Genomic DNA, 16335 nt, shown 5'->3' with positions numbered 1-16335 from the left:
CAGTCACGGGCATTCAGCCTTGGATCTTCAGGTAAGCGTTTTCCAAGGCGGCCTTCATGACACACGACAGCGCAGAGTCGCTGAGCAGAAACTGATAGCCAAGTTCCGCACACATGAGGACGGCCTAAACCGGGATGTTGGATTTATGTCACATTATCAGTAACCTCCACAGCTTTCCCCCTGATCTTGCAGAATCTCACTAGCTGTTCTGTCTGGAGACAATACACATCTCTTTAACCTGTGTTGAATGCTCCCTCCACCCACATTGTCTGTACCTTTAAGACCTGGCTGGCTGTAGAGATTTGCATTCTAATTAGTATTCTGTAACTTGATTTCTGTGTCTGTGCACTGTTTGAGAGCAGATATCCACTCCATCTGACGAAGGAGCAGTGCTCTGAAAGCTTATGATATTTGCTACCAAATAAACCTGTTGGACTTTAACCTGGTGTTGTGAGACTTCTTACTGTACCTCCCCTATAGCCAGTGAGGATACAAAAATTTATCTCAAGGCCCCAGCAATTTCCTCCGTTGCCTCTCTCGGTATTCTGGGTTTTATCCCATCAGGCCCTGGGGACTTGTCTACCTTAATGTTTCTCAAGATCCCCAATATTGGAGAACATTCCCTGAAGAAATTAGGTACTCAAGTCTCTCAGTTGGAGAGTCCTTGCAGACTCGATGGGCCAAATGGCCTCCTTCTGCATTGTAGGGATTCTGTGTTTCTATGGCTAGACGTTAGATGTTCTGAAACCAGTTTATCCATTACCTTGCAAATATTCATTTGTTCTTTTTGCTAAATAGGGAAGAAGTTAAACTTCAACAAGAAAAGCATGGCAGAGCAAGAAAATAAAAGATTGGTTGAAGCTCTTGATGGAACGAAACTTGGTGAAAAGCTTCGGGATCTCTGTGAGTCTAGCAATCCGGATCTCTCAGAAGTCGAAAGATTAATCAAGGATGGAGCCTTTGAGAATTTTGACACAGATATGTTCGGAACAGCTTTGTGTCTTGCTGTATCGAAAAATCATGAAGGTTTCGTCAGATTGCTTTTGGATAACAAAGCAAACGTGAACTATCAGAGGCCAGATTATGGTTGGACGCCGCTCCTTAATGCTGTACAAAGAGAGTATGAAAACATTGTCGACTTATTGTTGAAACATGGGGCCAATCCAGGTCTTAGGAAGAAAAATGGAGCCACACCTTTCATTGTTGCTGCAATAACTGGCAACGTGAATCTGCTCGAAAAGTTTCTAGGCCTGGGTGCAGACGTCAATGAGACGGATAACAATGGTTTTACTGCCTTTATGGAAGCAGCACAGTACGGGAATGAGGACGCTCTACGATTCCTCTTCCAGCAGAATGCTGAGGTGAACAAGCACAGGGAAGTGTCTGATGCCAAAAAGAAGGTGGGAAAAGGTGGAAAGACTGCCCTGATTGACGCTGTGGCAGAAGGCAATCGGGACATTGTTGAGGTCCTATTGGACGAAATGCATGCCGATGTTAATGCGCTTGACAACCTCGACAAAACAGCATTGCTCCATGCCTTGGAGAAGGACAACCAGGAAATCGTGGAGACCCTGTTAGACCGTGGAGCCCATGTTAACATCATAGACAAAAATGAAAACATACCTCTCAATACTGCATTGGCTAGAAATGCCTTGCAAATCTCAGTGCTGGAACTGCTGTTGCAACGTACACAGAATCTGAAAGTCCGGGATAGCAAGGGGAAAACGCCATTGATCCTTGCAGCAGAGAGGAAGAATTCAAAGGTGGTTAACCTACTGCTAGAGGGTCAAAGAGTTGAAATTGATGCGCAGGATAATTTGGGGCGGACTGCCTTACTAGCAGCAGTCGAAAATAAAGATGCTTCGTTGACGAAAATGTTGTGTGAGGGAGGGGCTGATGTCTCCCGTGGGGACCAGAGTGGGAATACACCGTTACTGGTAGCCATAAGGAACTATGACAATAAAACAGCAAAGATACTGATTAAATATGGGGCAGAGATTACATCCAACAGGAAACCTCCTTCAAGATGGAAGGAGCATAGTGTGCGCTGGCATGACACTCTGGGAAAACTGCAAGAGGTACACCGGGCCCCCACTGGAAAAGTGAAGCTATCCAGAATGCCGGATTTTAAGATTACAGAAGACAACATGACGGAAGTCTACCTTGGTTTCTATAACAATGAGAGTGAAGTTGCAGTGAAATGTCACAGGAAGGACAGTGAAGAAGCCAAAAAGGAAATGGATTGCCTCAGAATCCCTGCCATCAACGACAGCAGTCTGTTTGTTAATCTCTTGCATTGGGAAAGTGACGAGTTTTGTGATTACTTGTGCCTGGATCTCCACGAGTATAATCTCGAGGAATGTATGGCCAACTGGCCTAAGGAAATTCAAAAGGAGGCCCCTAAAATAATGAAGCAGTTGGTTGAGGCCCTCCAGATTTTGCACGGAGTTGAGTTTGCTCACCGGGATTTGCATCCAACGAATATCCTCAGAGGTAATTCTTTGAACATTTTCATATATTTTGGACTGTAACGAATTCTGAGTTTCTCCTCATGTCGCTTTTGCTTTTTTTCACTAATCGCTTTAAATCTGAGCCCATCATTCTCATTCCTTTCGTGAGTGATGCGCGTTATCACACACGAGGCTTGAGATGCTCAGGAAATAAAGGCTTTTATTTGCTGTAACAATGAAGCTACTAATTATATACACGATCCCAGACTGAGGGGTCCCAGACAGAGCAGAGACCTTTATACCTCTCCCAGGAGGCGCAGCCCGACTGGGATGTACCACAATAACTATAATACAAGGTGTAACAGCCCAACCCTAACCCCAACAGCAACAAGTAGAACAACCCATCCCTAACCCCAACAGCAACATATATACATACTTGTAGTACTGGCCAGACCCTGGCTCAGTACTATCTAGTGGGAACCAACGATGGTTCACCACAGTGAGTGCCAACACTTTCTCCCCATCTACTTTGTCTAAAACTTTCATGATTTTGAATGACACTTCAGAAGGATATCATTGACTGTCACTTTCAGACAACGTCTGCTTATGAATGGAACTTCTTTCTTTAGTTTGTTGGTAAGATCAAAGCACGGTGGCGCAGTGGTTAACACTGCTGCCTCACAGCGCCAGGGATCCGGGCTCAATTCCGGCCTCGTGTTACTGTCTGTGCAGAGTTTGCACGTTCTCCCCCTGTCTGCATGGGTTTCCTCAGGATGCTCCGGTTTCCTCCCACACTCCAAAGACGTGCAGGTTAGGGGGATTGCCATGGTAAATGCACGGGGTTATGGGGATAGGGCAGGGTGGGTGGGCCTGAACTGGAACCATGCGATTAATCTGTATTGCCACAATGAAAGGATGCACAGTCTGCATTCATTCAGTATAAATTTCGATTGACATCAAGTAGTAAACAACCAAACATGATCACCTCAGTGCTGCTGCCTCTACACCACCTGAAATGCTGGAAGCAATCTCAAGAGGAGAAGGATTATGCCTCACAAAAAGAAGTGTGTTTCAGTTCAGTGCAAAACTAACAGAAATTTCTCCTTAGAACCATAAAATGGTTACAGTACAGGAGGAGGCCATTGTGAGTGCACTGGCTCCCGAAAGAGCTACCCAGCTAGTCCCATTCTCCAGCCCTGTCTCCATAGCCCTCGAAATTCATCACGTTCAAATATGTCTCCTGCTCTCTTATGAAACCTCTGATGGAATCTGCCTCTCCCACTCTCCCCGGCAGCACACATTCCAAATCCCAACAACTCTCCGAGTAAAGATTTTCTCATCGCAATCCTCGCTCTCTTGTTGACCACCTTGAAGTTGTGACCCCGAGTCACTGACTCACCAACTAGTGGAAACTGAATATCCTTCTTTACCCTGTCAAAAGTGTTCATCATTTTGGACACCTCAATAAGGTCACCTCTTAATCTTCTCTGCTCCAAGGAGAATAAACCCAATTTCTCTAATTTCCTTTGCACTGTCTCTAGGTCTTTAACATCCTTCCTTAAATGAGGTGCCCAGAACTGAAAACAGTACTCCACATGTGGTCTGACCACTGATTTGGAGAGGTGCAGCATCACTTCCTTACTTTTGTACTCTATGCCTCTATTTATAAACCCAGGAATCCTATAACCAATTGCTTCAACTTGCCTGCTTACCGTCAGAGAATTATGCACTTGAACCCTGAAGTCCTTCTGTCACTGCACTCCCCTCAAAGTTGTACCATTGAGCCTGTATTGTTCCCCCCATGTTTCTTCTACCAAATGCATTACCTCACATTTCGCTGCATTGGAACTCATCTGCCAGGTGCCTGCCTGGCCAACTTGTCAATGTCCATCTGAAGTCGCTCAGCATCATCCTCGCAATTCACTGTTGAATCATAGAATCCCTACAGTGCAGAAGGAGGCCATTCGGCCCATCGAGTCTGCACCGACCACAATCCCACCCAGGCCCTACCCCCCACATATTTTACCCGCTAATCCCTCTAACCTACGCATCTCAGGACTCTAAGGGGCAATTTTTAACCTGGCCAATCAACCTAACCCGCACATCTTTGGACTGTGGGAGGAAACCGGAGCACCCGGAGGAAACCCACGCAGACACGAGGAGAATGTGCAAGCTCCACACAGACAGTGACCCGAGCCGGGAATCGAACCCGGGACCCTGGAGCTGTGAAGCAGCAGTGCTAACCACTGTGCTACCGTGCCGCCCCTAGCTTAGTATCATCTGCAATTTTAGAGATTTTGCCCTCAACACCAACCTCTAAATCGGTTATATAAATCAGAAAAAGAAAGGGTCCCAACACTGATCCCTGGGGAGCACCACTTTCAACTCGCCTCCAGCCTGAGAAATGTCCATTAACACCTACCCTCTATTTCCTGTCTCTTAGCCAACATTAAATCCATGCTGCTAACCAATCCCAAACATTTCCAATATTCTAATCAAGCTGCCATCTGGCACTGTATCAAATGCTTTCTGAAAGTCCAAATATACAACATCCACAGTACTACCCTCATCCACTCCCTGTGTCACCTCTTCAAAGAACTCAATAACATTTGTCAGACATGACCTGCCCTTGACAAAGCATGTTGACTGTCTAGAATTAACTTATTTTTCTCTGAGTGTATATTTATCTTATCCTGTATTATGGCCTCCATCAGTTTTCCCACAGTTGATGTCAGGTTGACAGGTCTGTAGTTTCCTGGGTTACCCTTTGCCCCTTTCTTAAACAACGGCTTCGTATCTGCAATCCTCCAGTCCTCCAGCTTCTTTTACCAATGATTATAAATCTGTGCTCTCTTGTTCTCGATCCTTCCACCGATGGGAACAATCTCTCCCTATCGACTCTGTCCAGACACCTTTGAACATCTCGATCAAATCTCCTCTCAACCTTCTCCAAGGAAAGCAATCCTAACTTCCCCACTCTATCTTCATAAATCATAAAATCCCTACAGTGCAGAAGGAGGCCATTCAGCTCATCGAGTCTGCACCGATCACAATCCCACACAGGCCCCACCCCCACAACCCCATGCATTGACACCAGCTAGTCCCCCCCAACACCAAGGGGAAACCCAGCATGGCCAATCCACCCACTTCATAACTGAAGTTCCTCATCCCAGAAACGATTCTTGTGAATGTTTTCTGTACTATCTGTAATGCACTTATATCCTTCATAACGTGTGGCACCTGAGACTTGGTGAAATACTCCAGTTGAGGCCAAACAAGTGTTTATACAAGTTAACGCAACTTGAATAAAAGCAAAATACTGCAGATTTCCTGGCCTTTTTTGCTAAGATCAAGCGTCAGACGAAGCCCGAGAAAGGGTGCATAGCCTTTTCTTGTCAGCTTGGACCTTGTTTGTCTCTCGTGGGGACTGTGAATTAGATTAAATTTGAATTTGGTTTTTGGAACAAGCAAGGAATGGGTTTGGGTTTGACACTGCGCATTGGCTTTGTAACTTTAAGAATGGAGTAAAAACATTTTTAAAATACTGCAGGTATTGCAATCTGAAGCAAAAAACAGAAAATGCTGGAAAAATGAATCAGATCTGGCAGCACCTGTGGAGAGAGAAACGGAATTTATGTTTTGAGTCCAAAATGACTGAAGAAGTCATACAGACTTGAAACTTTAACTCTGTTTTTCTCTCCAGATATGCTGCCAGATCTGCTGAGTTTTTCCAGCACTTTCCGTTTTTGTTCAACATAACGTGCTTGCTCTTGCTTCACTGGAAACCTTCCTCCAGTCCAAGACACAGCGTTCAGGTTATGCTGAGGCTTCATATGTTTCATATGAAGCAATTTTTAAAAGCGGCATCTCGGCCTTTTGGCTAAGATGCAAATGAGCTCAAGTCTTGGAGGAGGATCCTCCCCCTTCTCCAATCAGCTTGACTCATGTAGATCAGGCCCAGGACAGGGTGGTTTCGTCACCCGCCCTGTCTTGTCAGCCTGGATCGGAAATGTCTCAACTTGTTGAGACTCTGAATTGGATTTGATTTGATTGAATTGGAAAAGTATAAAAAAAGACACAGCGTTCATGACTACACCAGTTACTGAGAATAATGTCACTCTGGGGAGAGCTCAGACAACAGGCCTCTGCTCCAAATGAACCTCCTCCCAGCCTATCACCCGAATATTCACTTCTCCCTCGCGTGTTTACACAGCTCCTCCTGAAATGCTGAAAAAATGTTCGCATTTAAACAGATCCACTGTACAAGTCAACTTGATGAATTTAAAGAAACAAAAATCCAGATTTTATTTGAAAGTAAATGGTTGTACTGAAGATTGATTTGGACTACTTTTGCACTGTGTCCGTTACAATACAATGCTTTATTTTTCCACAGATGTTAAAGAAAACTTTCGCCTGGCGGACTTTGATAAGAGTGTGAATTGTGGTAAGGATCCAGCTGTGGCCATTTCCTGCAAAGCGACCTGGGAGGCATCCGAAATCCTTGAGAAACTGAAAGACTCACCAACAGCAACCTTCGGAGTGGATGAACTTTTCAAGGCAGATTTACAGGTCCACACTGCGGTTTCTGTCTCTCTCTAAGGCATCAAGGGTAAAGGGTCATAGTCATTCTCGCAACTAATGTTGAGAGGAATAAAAGGTAAATGGGATAAAAGAAAAGCTGGTAGTGATTAGATCAGATGACGCCAAGTTCAGGTTTAAAGCTGTTGAGAGGAAGAGGAGGTTGACTGAGGTAAGGAGCTCGACTGTTTTGGGTATATCTTTTTATTCCTTAGTGTTGGGAAGGTGTTGTTGAAGGAGCCTCAGTGAGTTCTTGCAGTGTATCTTGTAGGCAGTACACATGTCTGCCACTGTGTGTCGGTGATGGAGGGAGTGAATGTTGAAGGTGTTGGATACAATCAAGTGGGGCGGCTTTGTCCTGGATCGTGTCAGGTTTTTTGAGTATTGTTGGAACCACACTCATGCGAGTGGAGAGTGTTCCATCACACTCCGGAACATGGACGCTGAGGTCTGAGGGGACACAATGAGGAGGGGGAAGTGTGGAGAAGTTGAAACCTGGTTCACTAATGTCCTTGAGGGAAGGAAATGTGTTGTCTTTTACCCGGTTTGGCCTACACGTGACTCCAGACCCACAGCAATGTGGTTGACTCATAACTACCTTCTGAAATGGCCGAGTGAGACACTCGGGTCAAGTGCAATTAGAGATGGACAACATATGGTGTTTAGGAAGGACTTGAGGCAATAGAAGCTGTTGAACTATGTGCCTATATGCCACTGTGTTGTAAAGATGCTTGACAGGGCGTGCTTTAACAGGGGACTGGAGAATAAAGAAATACTACCCATGGTATGATGTATGGAGTCACAGGGTAATAGACTCTGAGAGAACACTCTGTAAGCAGCCTACCTGTGTTGCAGCAACACCATACATGCTGGTAACCTGGAATCTGTAAATAGTTGAAGACTAACAATAAGTGGTTCATATTGAAACATACCAGTCTCAAGCTCTTCGTGCCTGAGGCACCACTGCAGCAGTGAGACAAGAGTCAAGAAAAGTAAAAAAGAGAAAGGATAGACACTATGCATAGTTCTATAAATACAAATGTTGTGTTGAGATGGCAGCACCTTGTATACATGCAGCTGTCTGGTATTATCTAACAATTGGTCAATTCTATCCAAAGAGAAGATATAGATACACCGCTTGGTTGAAGCAGATTCATATAATCTCAGGTGAGTGTAGCGGGCTTTGTCCCCAACTGAACTGAACTGAAGTAGCTGACCTCAGCAGCAGTGATGATGACTACACTTTGCCCTTGACCTCAGTGCCCTGATGTAGGCTCCAGAGAAAAGCCTGGTGAGTGCTGCTTGAAGTGGGACTGGAAGCAGAGAGGGTTAGCTGTAAGGGGATCCGTACCGAGAGTGACAACATGCTTAACAAGCAGCTCAGCTACTGAACCCTTACAGGGAGACCTGGGGAAATGCTCAATGGTTTCAAGTCTGGACTGCACACATGTATCTGCAGAAGCTGGAGTTGCAGACTGATCAAGGAGGAATAAATGTCATTTCCTCAATTTCAAGCTGACCAGGATCAGGGATTTCGCTGGTCTTTTAAATTAATTTGGCTCTTTCTAAAACGTATTCTTTCACGGGATGTGGGTGCCGTTGGCTGGGCCAGCATTTGTTGCCCAACCCTAATTGCCCTTGAACCGTCTTGCTCACCATTGCAGAAGGTAATTAAGAGTTACATTGCTGTGGGTCTGGAGTCACATGTCGGCCAGGCCAGGTAAGGACAGCAGATTTCCTTCCCTAAAGGACATTAGTGAAGCAGATGGGTTTTAACAACTATCCCCAATGGTTGCATGGTCGCCATGACTGAGATGAGCTTTTAGTTGCAGATTTGTGAATTTCAATTCCACTAGCTGCCAGGGATTTGAACCTGTGACCCCAGAGCATTAGACCTGGGCCTCTGGATTACTCGCCCAGTGACATTCCCCACACAGCCACAAGGAAGGTAATGGAGCTTTTACTTTGGTGTTCTCCGTGTTATTAGACACATGATTAATATTGATTGAAAACAGTATTCTGGGGAGGCAGTGGTATTGTCACTGGACTAGCAATCCAGTGGCCCAGGGTAATGTTCTGGGGACCTGGGTTCAAATCCATGGTGAAATTTGAATTCAATAAAAATCTGGAATGAAAAGTCCCACAACCACAGCAATGTGGTTGACTCTTAACCTCCCCTCTGAAATAGCCGAGTGAACCTCATAGTTCCAGGGCAATCAGGGATGGGCAATAAATGCCAACGACACCTATATCTCCTGAATGAATATATAAAAAACTGGTTTACAATTAGCTTTGTGTAATAACACAGGGAACATCAAAGTAAAAGCCCCATTACCTTCCTTGTGGCTGTGTGGGGAATGTCACTGGGCGAGTGATCCAGAGGCCCAGGCTAATGCTCTGGGGTCACAGGTTCAAATCCCACCGTGGCAGCTGGTGGAATTGAAATTCAATTCATAAATCTAAAAAAAAAACCAGTTTACAATTAGCTTTGTCTCCCTTGGGAGTTCATTGTGCAAGTTTCCAGAAGACGGGAGGGGAACCTGTGACAGGGCTGAGGCCAGTAGACACAGTGGGGGAGGGGGGGGGGAGATGGCTTCGCTCTTATCACCCCATTTCCCCCCAGTCACACCATCATACGGACAGCAAAGGCAAGCTCCTGATCATCGGGACCATGGGGTCCGCTCAGAGGAATGATGCCTGAACTCGAGAACATCTCTAGTTGAGGTTTAAATCCTGAGTCCAAAATCAGTCTAAATGAACTCGAGAGGATATCGAGTGCAGACCTGAAACGAGAAACCGAGGGAGCAAGAAATATGATGCAGAAAGTTGTTAAGACATAGAATCATAGAAACCCTACAGTGCAGAAGGAGGCCATTCGGCCCATCGAGTCTGCACCGACCACAATCCCACCCAGGCCCGACCCCCATATCCTTACACATTTACCCGCTAATCCTTCTAACCTACACATCCCAGGGCACTAAGGGACAATTTTTTAGCATGGCCAATCAACCCAACCCGCACATCTTTGGACTGTGGGAGGAAACCGGAGCACCCGGAGGAAACCCACGCAGACACGAGGAGAATGTGCAAACTCCACACAGACAGTGACCCGGGCCGGGAATCGAACCCAGGTCCCTGGAGCTGTGAAGCAGCAGTGCTAACCACTGTGCTACCGTGCCGCCCATAGCATAACCTTCCCAGAAAAGGTAGCGACAGAAGCACTTACGGTAGCTTTTAAAAGGAACTTTGGAAAAAGGAGAAAAAATACACGTCATGGAAAGCTAACAGAAAATTGGGACAGCTCTTTCAGAGAGCTGGCACAGACAATTTGGGCTGGGTGGTCTCAAAGAACAATGAGCAGTACAGCACCGGAACAGGCCCTTCAGCCCTCCAAGCCTGCGCTGATTATGAAGCCTGCCTAAACTGCAAACGTATGCACTTACGGAGTCCGTATCCTTCCTTTCCCACCCTATTCATGTATTCGTCTAGCTGCCCCGTAAATGCCGCTCTCATACCTACTCCCACTACCTCCCTGGGCAGCGCGTTCCAGACATTCACCACCCTCTGTGTAAAAAAAACCTGCCTCGCACATCTCCTCTAAACTTTACCCCAAGCACCTTAAACCTATGTCCCCTAGTCCCCTTCACTCTTATCACCCCACTTCCCCCAGTCACACCATCGTACGGACAGCAAAGGCTGTCCTGATCAATGGGACCATGGGGTCCGCTCAGAGGAATGATGCCTGAACTCGAGAACATCTCTCGTTGAGGTTGAGGTTTAAATCTTGAGTCCAAAATCAGAAATCCACCCTCGGAAAGAGTATCTGACTATCCGCTCTGTCCGTGTCACTCATAATCTTGTAAGATCTCCTTCTGCATTGAAAATTAAAATATATTGAAATATAAAAAACAAATATTTATAAAATGAATTTGAGGGGGAGCAAGACAGAATTATACTTTAATTGGTGTGTTGTCCATTCATGGAGCTGGGGTTCGACTGGCTTCCATGCCGCTTGGCAAAATGTTGAGTCTAAAGTAGTTTTCTTCACTGGACAGGCTCTTGGACGGCTGCTGCATTATATTCTGACTGGAGGGAAGGATCCCTATAGCTCTGAGGAGGATCTGCGTGAGAATAATCCTTCTCTCGATCAGGATCTTTGCGAACCCAAGAATGCTGAAGCCAGAGATTTCATCGAGCGCTTGTTAGCACCAGCAGGGAAGAGAGCTACACTGAGCGAGCTCAAACAACATCCACTGCTGTGGAAAGATGTTGGGTAAGTCCAGCTGGCTCAGGGAATGTGAGTATCCATAATTCCTGAATGTGCTGAGAAAGGGGTTGAGAGTTTAAAAATTTCCTATTAAATTCTGATGTGGGCTAAAAGGAGAGGTGTCAGCAGAGCTACTGATATCACTCGGTTGTTCCTCACTATGGGTCATAGAGTCATAGAATTCCTACTGTGCAGAAGGAGGTCATTCGGCCCATCGAGTCTGCATTGACCACAATCCCACCCAGGCCCTATTCCCGTAAACCCACATATTTACTCTGCTAATCCCTTGACTAGGCCAATCAACCTAACCCGCACACCTTTGGACTGTGGGAGGAAACCGGAGCACCCAGAGGAAACACACGCAGACACGGGGAGAACGTGCAAACTCCCCACAGAGAGTGACCTGAGGCTGGAATTGAACCCGGGTCCCTGACGCTGTGAGGTAGCGGTGCTAACCACTGTGCCACCGTGCCGCCCCAGAGGTTGTTCCGGACTGAGAGGAAATTCCTTGATTAGGAGACTGAATGCAGTGCCTTCACTTACATCAGGAGGAATTATTACACCACATATCTGATTCCAGCTACGGTACAAGAAAATGCTTGCAGTCTCCATTCCGAACATTGCATGTTGTGCTCACAGAGACGGGCTGTTAATGTTGTGACAGGGAATATTCTCACAGCCATTCTGAGAATCAGGTAATCTGAGAGGTTACACAAATGAGAACCAGCTGTGTGGTAAAGCTTCTTCTGTGAGAGTGCTAGGCTCAGCTCAATGGCAGCACACCAAACTCAAGGTGAGAAAGATTGTAGTTCCAATTTTCGTTCCAGCCACATAAGCATATAATCTACATTGTGTACCGAGAGAGTGCTGCACTGTCAGAGGGTCAGTGGTGAGGGAGTGCTGCACTGTCAGAGGGTCAGTGGTGAGGGAGTGCTGCACTGTCAGAGGGTCAGTGGTGAGGGAGTGCTGCACTGTCAGTGGGTCAGTACTGAGGGAGTGCTGCACTGTCAGAGGGTCAGTACTGAGGGAGTGCTGCACTGTCAGAGGGTCAGTACTGAGGGAGTGCTGCACTGTCAGAGGGTCAGTGGTGAGGGAGTGCTGCACTGTCAGAGGGTCAGTGGTGAGGGAGTGCTGCACTGTCAGTGGGTCAGTACTGAGGGAGTGCTGCACTGTCAGAGGGTCAGTACTGAGGGAGTGCTGCACTGTCAGAGGGTCAGTACTGAGGGAGTGCTGCACTGTCAGAGGGTCAGTACTGAGGGAGTGCTGCACTGTCAGAGGGTCAGTACTGAGGGAGTGCTGCACTGTTGGAGGGTCAGTACTGAGGGAGTGCTGCACTGTCAGAGGGTCAGTACTGAGGGAGTGCTGCACTGTCAGAGGGTCAGTACTGAGGGAGTGCTGCACTGTCAGAGGGTCAGTACTGAGGGAGTGCTGCACTGTCAGAGGGTCAGTGCTGAGGGAATGCTGCACTGTCAGAGGGTCAATGCTGAGGGAGTGCTGCACTGTCAGAGGGTCAGTACTGAGGGAGTGCTGCACTGTCAGAGGGTCAGTACTGAGGGAGTGCTGCACTATCAGAGGGTCAGTACTGAGGAAGTGCTGCACTGTCAGTGGGTCAGTACTGAGGGAGTGCTGCACTGTCAGAGGGTCAGTACTGAGGGAGTGCTGCACTGTCAGAGCATCAGTACTGAGCGAGGGCCATACTGTCCCTTCTATGGAAATATAAACCCAGTCCCTATGTATCCTCTAAACTGGATATAAAATGTCTATGGCAATGTTCAATGAAAACTAAGGGAGTTCTCCCGTTGTCCTGGCCAACATTGATCCCTTAATCAGCAAGACATGTCACCTAATCATTTATCTCATTTCTGTTTGTGGAGTGTGTGATGGAGAGATTGGTTATTTCAAACGTTGCAATAGTGACTGCTCCATGAGCTGTAAATTTGATTTTTGATTTTTTTATTTTGATTTATTATTGTCACATGTATTAACATACAATGAAAAGTATTGTTTCTTGCGCGCTATACAGACAAAGCATACCGTTCATAGAGAAGGAAACGAGAGAGTGCAGAATGTAGTGTTACAATCATAGCTCGGGTGTAGAGAAAGATCAACTTAATGCAAGATATGTGCATTCAAGCATCTGACAGCAGCAGGGAAGAAGCTGTTCTTGAGTCGGTTGGTACGTGACCTCAGACTTTTGTATCTTTTTCCTGAAGGAAGAAGGTGGAAGAGAGAATGTCCGGGGTGCGTGGGGTCCAAAGCTGGCTGCTTTGTCGAGACAGCGGGAAGTGTAGACAGAGTCAATGGATGGGAGGCTGGTTTGCATGATGGATTGGGCTGTTTCAGGACCTTTTGTAGTTCCTTGTGGGCTTGGGCAGAGCAGGAGCCATACCAAGCTGTGAGAGAACCAGAAAGAATGCTTTCTATGGTACATCTGTAAAAGTTGGTGAGAATTGCTTTGGGACATATTGAACTTGTGAAAGATGCTATCTAAATGCACTTCTTCCTTTATTATTCATTTCAACATTGAACCTGAACACCAGTTCCGGAAGAAATCTCAATTCCGCACATTTTTGTGGTTTTTCTCAGAATGCTAATCATCATTTCAAAGGAAGGATTTAAGCTCAGGCGTGAGTGCTTTTTTTAAACTTCTTGTACTAGGCAGTCCTGGATGGCACGGTGGCACAGTGGTTAGCACTGTTGCCTCACAGCGCCAGGGACTCGGGTTCAATTCCTGGCTTGGGTGTATGTCTGTGCGGAGTTTGCACATTCTCCCTGTATCTTCATGGGTTTCTTCTTCTCCGGTTTCCCCCCACACTCCAAAGATGTGTAGGTTAGGGGGATTGGCTATGGTAAATTTCCCCTTTGTGTCCCAAGCTATGTAGGTTAGGTGGAGCAGTCATGCTAAATTGCCCCTTGGTTTGTCTGTGTGTGTGTGTGTGTGGCTTTTGCTTGATGTGGTGCAATGGCCCTCAACTACAAGCCCCTGGCAAAAGACTTAGTGGCCTGTTCCAGGAATAATTAGCTGTAGAAATAGAGGAAAGTCTGAATACAGATGAAAGGTTGAGAGAGAGAGATAGGCAGCGCACAAATTTTCCCTGTTGAACAGTATTAAATCAGTCTGCCCGAGACAGTGGTATTGAAACCACACACTGGGGACAAGAAGCTTATACATACAGCTTTTTTTTATTGACCTGACCTTCAAACACCTCGACTCTCTCCAGCTGATATCGACATGGCAAAATCACCCATTGGTTTCACGTTACAATCCCTCCGTGCCACACAATGTGGTGTACCAGGAAGAACACCATCGCTTCATCTGCTCCGTGTCTTTGGAGCTGATCAAAAGCTGAATCCTGATCAGCAGTTACTTTGCAACTCTATCACGTTCAATCTGTATCACCCACTCGTTATCCCCACATTCTGCATTCCCAATTTCAACATGTGTTCCGTTTTCAAGTGGAACTCTCCTACCTCATCCGGGCTAAAGACAGCTCCAAGAATGCACGGTGGCACAGTGGTCAGCACTGCTGCCTCACAGCGCCAGGGACCCAGGTTCCATTCTGGCCTTAAGTGACTGTGTGGAGTTTGCACATTCTCCCCGTGTCTGCGTGGGTTTCCTCCGGGTGCTCCGGTTTCCTCCCACACGTCAAAGATGTGGATTGGCTGTGCTAAATTGACACTTAGGCTGGAATTTTACTGTCCTGCCAGCCACGAGAATCAGAGCAGGCGAGGGGCGGACAGTGGAAAGGTCTGTTGACCTCGGACGGGATTTTACAATTTCGGGACAAGCAGGGCCGTAAAATCCCGCCCTTTAGTGTCTGGGGGAGTAGTGGGATAAATACACGAGGTTACGGGGATAGGGCCTGGGTGGGATTGTTGTCGGTGCAGACTCAATGGACTGAATGGCTTCTTTCTGCAAAGAACAAAAAAGAACAAAGAACAGTACAGCACAGGAAACAGGCCCTTCGGCCCTCCAAGCCTGTGCCGCTCATTGGTCCAACTAGACCATTCGTTTGTATCCCTCCATTCCAAGACTGTTCATGTGACTATCCAGGTAAGTCTTAAACGATGCCAGCGTGTCTGCCTCCACCACCCTACTTGGCAGCGCATTCCAGGCCCCTACCACTCTCTGTGTAAAAAACGTCCCTCTGATATCTGAGTTATACCTCGCCCCTCTCAGCTTGAGCCCGTGACCCCTTGTGATCGTCACCTCCGACCTGGGAAAAAGCTTCCCACTGTTCACCCTATCTATATCCTTCATAATTTTGTACACCTCTATTAGGTCTCCCCTCATTCTCCGTCTTTCCAGGGAGAACAAGCCCAGTTTACCCAATCTCTCCTCATAGCTAAGACCCTCCATACCAGGCAACATCCTAGTAAACCTTCTCTGCACTCTCTCTAAAGCCTCCACGTCCTTCTGGTAGTGCGGCGACCAGAACTGGACGCAGTACTCCAAATGTGGCCTAACCTGCGTTCTATACAGCTGCAACATCAGCCTCCAGCTTTTATACTCTATACCCCGTCCTATAAAGGCAAGCATACCATATGCCTTCTTCACCACCTTCTCCACCTGTGCTGCCACCTTCAAGGATTTGTGGACTTGCACACCTAGGTCCTTCTGTGTTTCTATACTCTTGATGGCTCTGCCATTTATTGTATAACTCCCCCCTACATTAGTTCTTCCAAAATGTATCACTTCACATTTATCTGGATTAAATTCCATCTGCCACTTCTCCGCCCTGTACTGTAGGGATTCTATGATTCTATTCTAATATAATTGTGGCTTCCTCCTTGTGTCAGACACTTTGATCCTCTCGAAGATTCTGAGCCTCGGCAAACCCCAAGGCCATACAGCACCTGACTATTGTACCTATGAGTCCTCAAGCAACAGTCAGTTCTTCCTCTGATCCGCGACTTTACCCACCTCCCTCTCCATTGCTCCCCCTGTTGTCAGCTGCTTTCAATATTCACACTTTGCCCCTTCTGAACTCCGAAGTCACCGACCTGCACAGTTTCCCCCGCCCCAAGTCCTCACTTGCA

The 16335-nt window shown here is 46.7% G+C and overlaps 1 protein-coding gene across 3 annotated transcripts in view; it reads left to right on the top strand.

Moving 5' to 3' along the window:
- The window catches only part of LOC144497157 (2-5A-dependent ribonuclease-like), a 62006-nt gene that overhangs the window by 29708 nt on the left and 15963 nt on the right, over positions 1-16335 (top strand). For all 3 annotated transcript variants that reach the window (XM_078217952.1, XM_078217950.1, XM_078217951.1), the window contains exons 2-4: positions 799-2493; positions 6844-7019; positions 11084-11301. In XM_078217952.1, coding sequence (XP_078074078.1) covers positions 828-2493; positions 6844-7019; positions 11084-11301 — 2060 coding nt within the window. In that variant the 5' untranslated portion in view covers positions 799-827. The remainder of the gene's footprint in view (positions 1-798; positions 2494-6843; positions 7020-11083; positions 11302-16335) is intronic.

The sequence above is a fragment of the Mustelus asterias genome, chromosome 8, assembly GCF_964213995.1.
Source record: "Mustelus asterias chromosome 8, sMusAst1.hap1.1, whole genome shotgun sequence".
Taxonomy (NCBI): Eukaryota; Metazoa; Chordata; class Chondrichthyes; order Carcharhiniformes; family Triakidae; genus Mustelus; species Mustelus asterias.
This window is presented reverse-complemented; position numbering and strand designations above follow the sequence as displayed.